We start from the raw sequence: 11,202 nt of genomic DNA, 5'->3' as shown, positions 1-11,202 counted from the left end.
TAGATTAATAATTCATGGTTTGAGTCTATAATATATATGAATATAATTAATTAATGGGTCAAATTAAAATTAAACTATCATTTTTTTCAATTAAAAAACTCATTTATTAAATATTAAATTTATTAAATAAAAATAAAAATGTAAAGTTAGTTTATAAAGTCAGTTTATATGTAAAAATTGATTTGATCCTTCAACTTTTAAATTTCAATCAGTCATGGTCCTTCTGAAAGGACCACGACTGGTTAAAATTTAATAATTGAAGGACCATAGGTGATTAACTTTAAAGTTGAAGGATCGCAGATGGTAACAATTTGAAAGTCGAAGGACCACAGGTGATCAATTTGATAGTAATTTAGAACTAAACGTGACAAAACCACTATACTCGGAGAACACATATAACATTAAGGTAAAACAAATTCAACAAATCAACAGAAGCACTGAAAATTCAAACTGTCTTCAACTTAACCATCTGTTCACAGACAAAGATGATGTACATAAATCATCCTACAAGCTACAACCCATCTCCTCTAAACCCTATCAGGATTTCTATTTTTTTTTTGTTTTTGTTTTTTCCAACCTTTTTTTTTTTTACTGGGGACAAACTTAAAGAAAGGAAAGGGAAGAAATAGAGAGTTGTTGCTACTCTACATTCAATGGAATCACCACCCCCCTCTCAAATACGCCGAAACCAAAACAGTAACCTGTTATCCTTTTCACAACTGTACAAGTTCAGTTCAGCCTGCAATGGTTCAAATTTTCACGAACCGAACATCATTCTGCCCAAATGCAGTTCCACAGCCAGGGCATTTGCGGTGGCGGAGCTCTAGGTTTCTCTGTATGCATGGATTGCAAAACAGATGATAACATTTGGCAATCACCACCTGCAAAAATGAAAACATTATACTATACACATTGGCTCAGAATTCAAGATATTTCGTGCACTGAAAGCATCAAATAAAGTTTGGTTTCAACCAAATAAGCTCGGAACCAAATCTAAGAATTATTGGATGAATAGAGTATTTAATGAATGATCCGTGCTTTATCTTTAGTATTCACAAGATGATATTGCGCTATAGATGTAAAGCTCAACAAAACTGAGAATTTCGGGCAAAAGATGAATCAATATAGTAATACTTAAATTACGGTATTATATAGAAATATATGAAAGATCTGCAAACTCATATATATAGATGCCATAACTAGTCTTTTCCTCAAAAGGAATTCAGTACTATGAGATATCTGAACGCAAACCTATACACTTTAGATTTGAATGTTATTCCAAGGATGCAATGAAGAATTACGCAAGAAATAAATGAACAAATGTCAATACCTCCTTTGGTCGATCACAACAGACACCACATTTGAGGATAGCTTTGCAGTCATTGATTTCATCTTCGAGTCTCTGTATTGCAGCGTCCCCACTCTCAGAAGTCAACTCAGTTACAGTTCTATTCAAATCTGTTAGCTCTTCATCAAGCTTCGCCTTCTCACTTCTGTTTGAACAAATAATGAAATAAGTCAAATATAGACCTCTAAATAAGAAACTCAAAATATCACGAGATTGAAGATCAAAGTCCTACAAGATTATAATGAGAGAAACCCAGGAAAACCCCACAGATCCAAAGACACGATGAAGATAAAATAAAACGTACTTTAGAAAAAGAAAAAGAAAAAAAAAAAGTATAACCTTTCAGTGTCAAGTTCAGTCTGTATTTGATCTATCTTTCGCTGGATCTGATCATATTCCTTCTGAGAGGAAGAAACAGAAGATTTCAGCCACTTCAATTCCTTCTCGGCATCCATCAATTCCCATTTCACACTTTCCAGGGAGACTGCAAGCTCTCTGTCTTCTGGAGTAGAACTTAAAGCCTCCATAATATAACCTTTCATCTGCATGGTCACATATTAGTTGAAGAAAAGTTTTTATAGCAGAAATAAACTATTATGTGCAGAATAGCAAATACATACCAGTTCCTCGCTCTGAGCTATCCTCATCTTCAAAGATTCAAGTGACGTTTTAGACTGTTGAAGTTGTTTCTCTAATGCATGTCTTTCCGAGAGTAATAAGCTCTGAGACTGTTTTGTCTTTACACTCTCAGAGACCAGCTGCAGATATATTTCGAGAAGGCCAGAAGGGGTTAGCAACTCTAAAGCTATCATCTTACTTCACTTCTTCATGGAAAGATGAATTGATAGTTTAAAAGATAAATTGCAACCAATGAATGGGCCAAAACACAGACCTTGATATTAAGTTCATCTCTTTCAGCCATCATCTGCAACAGATGTTGATTCTGATTCTGCATGTCTTCATAAGCTTGACCAATAGTCTGCAAATAGGTAGATTAGCCAAAAATAAATAAAAAAGCGGGGAAAATCACAAATAAAATAACCACACATCTGTGGTGTAATAAGAAAATGTCAGAATTTTTTTTAATGATAAGTAAACTTTAAACATAGATTTTCACCTCAATCTCAGAAATGTATGTTTCCGACTCTGCTTCTTTAATTTTCAAGGCCTCTCTGAGCTCAAAGACATCCCTGTAAGAGATAAAAGCAATGTACAAGAATGACTATGCATAACTGAACAGCAGACATTTGTTTACAGGAGATTGGCATGTGTAACAGATATTAGCGAAGCAAACAAACAGGTCAATGTGTCAGTACAGAAAACAAGCATGATTTATTGCCTTTCAGATTTTGCACTCATCCTTCTGTAGGTTAGTAGGTAAAAACTCAATAGTATGCTGACACTGATCTGCAATTAATCATGGTTCAGAAAACTCTATATGAGTGAAGATTTGAGAAAAAAAAAAAAAAAAAAAAAAAAAAAAAAAAAAACCTATATCACCACATCTTCCAGTCGGGGGTATTTTATTGTCATTGAATCTCCTACACCCTTTGTTTTGATTAGCCATTCAGATGTTGTCTTGCTTAGGACTGACTTTAATTATAACTTTATTTGACCAGATAGCATGTAATTCTCAACATAAGTATTGAAACAACAAGACTGACTTTCTAGGATACAGGTTCAATATGCCACTTTATTCATTCATCTATTTCATATTCTGCTGACGTAGATGTCAAGAGCCAAGGAAAATAAATTTGGCTACACCATCACAAATGCAAATCAACATGGATGTGCAAACATGGAAACAATGGTGGAAAAGTTAAAAATGATATGGTCTGAAAACTAGGTTTAAATGCTTGAATTAAAAATAATAATAATAATAATAAGTATTCAGTAAATGAACCTGTCTGAAGCTTCCAATTCAGCCCTTAATTGAGCAAGTTCTGCTTCCGCAGCAGAAAGCCTCGGCTGGCAAGCTGCCTCAGCTTCATTGGCAGCTTTGATTCTCAATTCAAGGCCATGTTCATCAAGAGCATTTCTCAAAAATTCAGCTTGTGAGCGAGCTCTTCGTTCTGATTCTTGAATTTCCATTATATTTCTAGCATAAGTTAAAACTTTTAGAGTCACTATAGAATATCACATCACATTAACATATTACTTGATTAAAAGTATGACAGTTAATAAATGTACTTTGTCCATCTCATTCGGAAAAACTTTTTTAAACAATCATTTCTGTATTAGAAGCATTTTCCCCATATCACTTGCTCAAGAATATTATCCTTAACATAGACTAAGTATGCTCAGTTGAACCTACCTATTATCATAGATTTGCTGGCTATACATGTCCAGGATTATTTTCCGCTCTCCTTGTTCCTGCTGCATTTGCTCAACCTGCCATATCATAGAATGAAATATTGAGAAGTGCACAACTTATTACGGTAGTAATAGGCGAGCGTAGTAAAACTTACATGCATCTTTAATGATTTAATTGCTGCAGAATTTCGACCACATTTGTCAGCCAAGTCCTTTTGCTCAATAGTCTGCCAAAAACAAGTCTGTAAATATCATGATAACAAAAGCCACTCACCAGCAAAAAGAAAACTAATCAAGTTCCCCTTCCCAATCCCATCATCCCTGCAAAAAGAAAAATAATCAAATTGCACAAGAATCTCACACTCAGCAATGACTTATATTCCCACAGAAGAAACCTGTTGTTACATGCACTTCCTTGAAGAAACTAATACTAGTTCCCTTCTCCCAGATAGAGAGAGAGAGAGAGTCTGTGTGTGTTTGCTCCAAAGAAATTCAAGTTCAAGAGTCATTTGGGACAACAAATTTTAAGGCATTAGAAACAAAGTAACTCTCCATTTTATGTAACCACAATTCTTAGTTCTTGATGGAGGTAAGGGAATCAGTGATATAAAATGGCAATACAAGCGAAATCGTTGGATTGGGAGATCAAAAGGAAAGGTTTTCTGTCAGATCATATTATAAGATCCTGAGCAAATTACAGTTCAATATTTCATTGGATGGCTATCAGAAAGACCTAAGCTCCCATAAGATTCTTGTTCTTCAGACAGTGGACAGTTTCTCATGATATGATCAACACAGGAAAGAATGCAAAGTGGGAAACTACTTGCAGATAGGTAATGCATATGCAAAATGATAGAATAATCAGTCAGTGATTCCTTTCTGCACTGCAAAGTAGCTCTTGGTGATTTTTGGAATGCCCAGGGTGATGTAGAAGTCAAAAGAAGATATATTTTGGGAAGAAACAACTAATCAAGCAACCACTGGCTTCAAGCGCAGGTGGTTGAGATATCATGTCACACATCAAAACTTAAATGACACCAAGAACAAACCTTTCTGTCCAGTGAAGTTTTGAGCGACTGTGCTTCTTCACGCAACGAAAGGGACTCTTGAGCTGCATCCTTCCACCGATTCAACTGAGCTCTCATCATTCCTTTTTCCTTTGACAAAGCAGAAGCCATTACCTGAAACTCAGCTTTAATGTCTTTTCGTCCTGCAAAAATGAACCTTCTATCAGAGATCTTTTTTCCAACATCAGTGTGAAACATTCAAAATTAAATCAACCTGAATCTTGAATGGCTTCTTCCATTTTGACTGCTAGTTCATTGTTTTCAATAATGTATCTCTCAAGCTGATGTTCCAGTTCTTCAATCTTTGATTCTGAATCACTTATAATCTTCCGTGCAGCATCCACAGACTCTGCTTTCACTGTCAATTCCTTGTCCTTCCGTGCGATGAGAGACCTGTCAACCTGAATCAAACTTTAAGCCATGGCTGCAAGCTTGAAATACAAACTAAACCCCGATGATTTTATTTTTTTATTTAATTTTTTTTTGGGGGTGGGGGGGGGGGGGGGGGTGGGGTCCTTCAATGAACTAAATCTTCAACTAAACCTCAAACACTTCCATGGAAAGTTAAGTGGCTTAACCTGAGGATGCTCCACTTGCTCTTTGTACCGTTCCATCTGAGCAGTCCAGTGATGAAGTTGGTCATTCAATATAGTATAAGCACGAGTTGAATATACAAATTTATCATCCTTCAGTTCAGCCTGTAAAAAGAGAGCATCACTTTTTAGCTTCAGCAGTTAGCACTTGTTTGATTATATACCAAAATGCTAGTAATGATAATGATTAGAGGTGGTCCAGGGACAAGTATATCATTCAATATAGTATAAGCACAAGTTGAATGCACAAAATTTTCATCCTTCAGTTCAGTCTGTAAAATCACTCTTTTGCTCCAGTGCTTGTTTGATTATACTCTAATGCTAGAAATGATACTCGTCAGAGGTGACAAATAAGCAGGTTGGTTGGGTAAATAAAATTTGGACTCCTAAAATTGGTATCCGCCTGGGTAAAAACTAAAAAGTCACCATAGGTTGTTTTCCTTTTTAAAACTTTTTTCCTAATACTGGAAAAATAAAATTACTTCATAAAACTCGATTTAAACATAAGAATATTGGTAAATTGGATAAGCAACCCAAAATTTGGGTATATATTGCCACCTTTTAATAATGATAAAATGAAAATTCAAACTTCAAATACCGAATCAAAAAGTTCTGATTAGAGACCTTAAGATCGTGCAACTGCTTTTGCAGGACAGAATTGTCATCTCTAGCATCTTGAAGTTCAATTAGGCGGTCCTCTGCCAACACCTATAACATATGAAACAAATCATATTTAAAGAAAGACTCACACAGGCAAAGACACAGAAGCAAGCAATAAAGCCAATGACACAACACCTTTGTCTCCTCAATAGAATCCTTCAGTTCCTGAACATCCATTGTCCTCTCTGTATATTCTGGTGACACACTCCAATTTACTGAACCCAAAACTGGTTGCTCTCGTACTGATGCTGCATCTTTCTGCATTTTCAAATTAACAAGCTTTCTTCTACTTTCTTCAAGTTCTGCCATGCTTTCTTCTAGCTCAACTTTAGTTATGCAAAAAGTAAAGGATGAAAGCCCAACCATTAAGTACCAGTTGGAGAACCAGAAGACATGAAGCCTAATATTTTCATTCCAAATCAATTAACTTCAAAATTTTCAATTCATTTTTGTAACTAAAATTATTTAACAAATAGGGTTGTCTATAATAGTCTCTCCGTGCATAGTGCAAGCCTGTCACATGATCTTCATTGCTCAGAAATTGAACTACTAAAATTAATTCCGCTTCTGTAACTAAAATATTTAGAATAGATTTTAGTGCAAGTGCATTAAATATGCTTGGAGAACCATTAATGTATGAATTGGAGGAAAGTATTCCACATACCCTCAAGGCGCTTTAACTCCGTTTGATCTGTTGTGTCTTGCGCATAAATCTCAATTACATTAGCATATTCTTTATGCTTTTGATGAAGAATATCAATTGCATCATGCAGTACACTAGCCTCATCTTTCAACAAATCATCAATCTTGCTTGATAGAGCAATAGCATCTGAAGCATTCAAAGTTTAATAACAACAACAACAATTAATTATTAATTTATGTTCCTACCCAGACCACTAGTGTCTAGTGCTACAGATAATAACATAGATATCCAACTCAATCCGTGATTTTTAATCCCAAGCATACAGTAACATTCTCGTCATTCTATATGTTCACATTGCTGTTTTTTATTTTATTTTTCAGTGGTTGATTTGGGGGGAGGGGGGAGAGGAAAGGTTGAACACTCATCTCAGTCTCTCCAGAGTCCTCACCTTCTGCAGATGGTATTACATCCGAAGAATTAGCAACCTCCTCCAGTTTAGAGCTCTGAGCATCAAAAGCATCTTTCAAGGATGTCATGAGCTCCCGTGTGTAGGAACACCTGATATCAAGAGCTTCTTTGACATCTGTAATTGATACACCACTTCCACTGCTCTGAATAGAATCCTTATTCAATATTCTACACAGAAACATCTCTTCTGCAAGACATGATGGAATTGAACCTAAATGGGGAAATGCAAGAGAGTGAGAGATGCATATGCACAGTCTAACATTGTATAAAAACTTTAGGGCATGTCAAATTTTAAGGGTAGCATAAGAACTTCATAGCACTTATACAACTAATCCATATAGAACCTCGAGAATGATCGGCATGACTCAAACTTTGTAAAGCTCTTGGATCTGTCCCAACTTTTGCTCCAAGAAGTATCATATTATCATCTACCTACAAGAGGTTATTAAAAGAATATATTATATATGAGAGGTTACAAGAACAGAAAAACATGAGGTCCAGGAGGAGAAAAACAAAAGCATTCAGAGAAAATACCTTATTCCAAAGTTGGTTTATTGAAATCAATATACCATCATAAGCTGCTTGTTTAACTTGTAATTCTTTCATTTTTTCTTCAAGGTCATGCAGTTCTTGTTTCTGTACATCTAATTGCCGGACAAGTTTCTGATTCTCATACTGAAGAACAGCAGCATCAACCTGCCAAAGAAAGAAATTAACACCCTTGCCTTGCAAAATAGTCTCAACTTGCAAGGGTCCACAAAACTTTTGTACAGTATTCTTAAACATTTAGAAATACATTCTCCACGTAGGTTTACTAAAAGATCTTTTCTTGAGCTTAGACCACATTAGGTAGTGCAAAATATAAAAATAAAGAAGAGGAAAAGTGTTGACAGGGAAATATATATTATTTCCTACGGTAGAAGTTTTTGCTTTTCACAAGCACAGGATTTGCTCCTTTTTCTTTTCCAGTTCATTTCCTACACCCTGCCTTCACAACATCTGTGAGGCATTAGTAACAACTAAGGATAAGTGCACCCATATATGCTGGCACATATAGACACCTAAAAGCCTATGGCATTTCATTATAATGTGAAAATAATTAATGAATAGACACATGATAAGATCTAGACAAGGATTATACCATGTTAGACAAAATAGAAAGAACAACAGTATCTAAAAGCTATAACTTTTAGTATTAGAGGAGATGCCTGTGCAAATTACCAAATTTAAAACTCCCTTTCCCAATTGGCCTAAATCTAACATGTGCTCAAGATTATATATTCCATAATGCACAACATTGGGCTTAAATTCGGTAATGATAAATTCTAGCATTTCAAAGCTCAGTTTGTTGTAATAGAAAAACCCATGCAAAGCATTCTATAGAAAAATCAAATCTTGAAATGTTGTAAAACCTTATGACTCAGATTAGATATTTCCAAACTCCAACTTTGCACTCAAAAGAATCCTACTTTATTTAATTGACTTTTTTTTGGCACAAAAATTTTACGTATCACATAAAAGATCCAATCTTTCGATTTGTATTAAATAAATAAATCATGCAAATAACAAACCTGAATTTAATTTTAAAACTTATGTCACACATTCCAAAATCATCTTTCAATTAACTAAAGATTCTTTTACATGAAAAGACCCAAAACGGACTCACCAAACATGGTTAAATTTTGAGCCTTTTGTTAAACCCTTAAAGGCTAAGCAAATTAATGCAATTAAGAATCAGAGCTGATTACAATAATTCACTCACTCTCTCTCAAACACAGTAACGAGCATATATGCATGCACATATTACCTAAATCTAAACTCCCTTTCTCAAATATAGCTAACCCATGCAGTGCAACGACACAAGCCTAAACCGAAAACATGCCAAAGACTATCTTGTGCCTTGCACAATCAGACTAAAACAGAACAATAGCTTAGGAACTAATAAACTATTAAAGTCAAGGAATTTATACTTGGAAAAAGAACACCTTTTACATTTCACAAGACCTTAAGTTTATTACAATTTGTAGCCCTAATTTTATGAATCGGCATTTAATGTGCTTCGCAAATCTAACTTTGCACTCAGCAAAATCCTATGATAACAGCATGTTATATAATAAACCAAACTTTATGCTTCAACCCTAATTCACACAATTCATAGCAAAAGCATAGACTTCAAAAAAATTGTTTGTTTTACATATCACAGAAAAATTCCAATCTAAATAAATATATCAAGCAAATAACTATCCTGAGTTCAACTTCACAACCAATTCACTCATTCTAGATCCATTATCCAATTACCTTCAGCTTCCTCCATAAGAGAAAACTCAAATTAGAATTAACAAAGAAGGGAATAGGGATAAGCTTTTAACTTAACCCGTTCTCCACCCTTATATGAAACTCAAATTGAAAATCCAATTCAGTAAACAATAAAAGCTCAACACAATAATTCACTCATTATCTCCCAAACAAACCATAGAAGAACACAGAGAGAGAGTGACGGTTACCGGTTTGTTATCAGAAGAAGAGAGGGTGTGACGAGGCATGGGAGAAGAGACGAGGGGATTGAGGTGAGGACGCTTCTTGTTAGGCTCTCCAGAGGCAGTAGAATTCTCCATTTATACGAGAAAAGATGTACTGAACTCGATCACTTCAATCCAAATTCAGTTCAATTCATATTAGCCACCGAACTCACTCTTCAACCGACCACCGACCACCGACCACCGCCTACGGCCTTTTCAGGAAGCAGAGAAAAGCTACAGAACAGAAATCCCTGGCGGTTTACGGTGGCCTGGTGAGACTTGCCGGTTTAATTTTTCTTTTGGTTTGTTCTTTTCTGATGAAAAAAGTGTGTCTATATATATATACACATCTCTTGAGCTAAAATGTGTAAAAAAATCTTAAGATATTGAATATTGATCATCTATATTTATGGTATTTTAATTTTTTTTTCTATTTTTGCATTTTGGTGTCATAATAATTATTTAATTGGTAACTACAAATTAAAGGATTTATTATTTTTCTAAACTTGAAAAAAATTTGATCTTATATGATTTCTTTTTTTACACATTTTAGCTCAAAATAATAAATGCGTACAATATAGCTAAAGCAATGCTACATTTCTTTTCAAATTTTACCTTCAAGTATTAATATTTTTACTTAAGAGTACTTATTTGATTCATTTTGTATTTGATTAATAAGTAGATTTTATATATATTTTTAACATGGGGTGATGTCAGTTCATTCATAAATAGCCTCGGAACTCACTCTTCAACCAACCCACCACCTACGACTTTGTTAGGAAGCAAAGAAAAGCTATTGAAATCTCGTTGATTTGTTATAAAAAAAAAATGTGGGTAATACATACACATCTCTTCAGCTAAAATGTGTTAAAAAAATCTTAAGATATTGATCATCTATTTATGGTATTTCAATATTTTTTTTTTATTTTTTTATTGTTTGTATTTTGGTGTCATAATAATTGTTTAATTGAAAACTGCAAATTAAAGGATTTATTATTTTTCTAAACTTGAAAAAGAAATGATCGTATATGATTTTTTTTTTTTTTTACACATTTATGCTCAAAAAAATGAATGCATCCAATATAGCTAAAGCAATGCTAATTTTTTTTTCCAAAATTTACCTTCAAGTGCTAATGTTTTTAACTAGCCGTATTTATTTGATTCATTTTGCATTTGATTAATAAGTAGATATATTTTTAACATTGGATGGTGTCAATTCATTCACAAGTAGCCAATAGATAAAGAACTTTATTGACATGTTAAAAAGTAATTAAAATCAATAGAGGAAAAAATGAAAATTTTCACTAATATACACATTATGACATTAATAAGTTGAATTTTTTTTTTTTTGCATTTCGATGTCATAATAATTACTATTTAGTAACGTTCCTTTCAACAAAAAAAAAAAAAAATTGTTTAGTAACGGCTAATTAATGAATTTAATATATTATATTTCTTAAATTGAAAATATGGAAATGATCTTATATTAAATGTTTATTCATTTTAACTCAAAATAATGAATACTTTATAGCTAATATAGAATTTAATGGATACATTTAATTATATGATGATAATAGATTATACATTTGGG

At 33.7% G+C, this 11,202-nt stretch overlaps 1 protein-coding gene across 2 annotated transcripts; it reads right to left on the bottom strand.

Annotated features, from left to right (window-relative positions):
- Nucleotides 1–416: 416 nt before the first annotated feature.
- Nucleotides 417–9,917, bottom strand: LOC109160068 (E3 ubiquitin-protein ligase BRE1-like 2). 2 transcript variants are annotated; one of them, XM_019308199.1, is made up of 19 exons: nucleotides 9,597–9,917; nucleotides 7,627–7,788; nucleotides 7,437–7,524; nucleotides 7,073–7,303; nucleotides 6,646–6,810; nucleotides 6,117–6,307; nucleotides 5,946–6,029; nucleotides 5,307–5,426; nucleotides 4,943–5,129; nucleotides 4,711–4,871; nucleotides 3,817–3,888; nucleotides 3,663–3,739; nucleotides 3,252–3,446; nucleotides 2,466–2,538; nucleotides 2,241–2,327; nucleotides 1,969–2,106; nucleotides 1,688–1,890; nucleotides 1,331–1,493; nucleotides 417–881 (listed from the first exon to the last, which is right to left on the bottom strand). In XM_019308199.1, the coding sequence occupies exons 1-19, from the start codon at nucleotides 9,705–9,707 to the stop codon at nucleotides 750–752; spliced, it is 2,640 nt and encodes an 879-aa protein (XP_019163744.1). In that variant the 5' UTR covers nucleotides 9,708–9,917; the 3' UTR covers nucleotides 417–749. The 2 variants fall into 2 exon arrangements, with proteins under 2 accessions (XP_019163744.1, XP_019163745.1); XM_019308200.1 differs by lacking the exon at nucleotides 7,073–7,303.
- Between the last annotated feature and the right edge of the window lie 1,285 nt (nucleotides 9,918–11,202).

This window comes from Ipomoea nil, unplaced genomic scaffold (assembly GCF_001879475.1).
Source record: "Ipomoea nil cultivar Tokyo-kokei standard unplaced genomic scaffold, Asagao_1.1 scaffold2845, whole genome shotgun sequence".
NCBI lineage: Eukaryota > Viridiplantae > Streptophyta > Magnoliopsida > Solanales > Convolvulaceae > Ipomoea > Ipomoea nil.
Note: the sequence above shows the minus strand (reverse complement) of the source record. Positions and strands in the feature narration are given on the sequence as shown.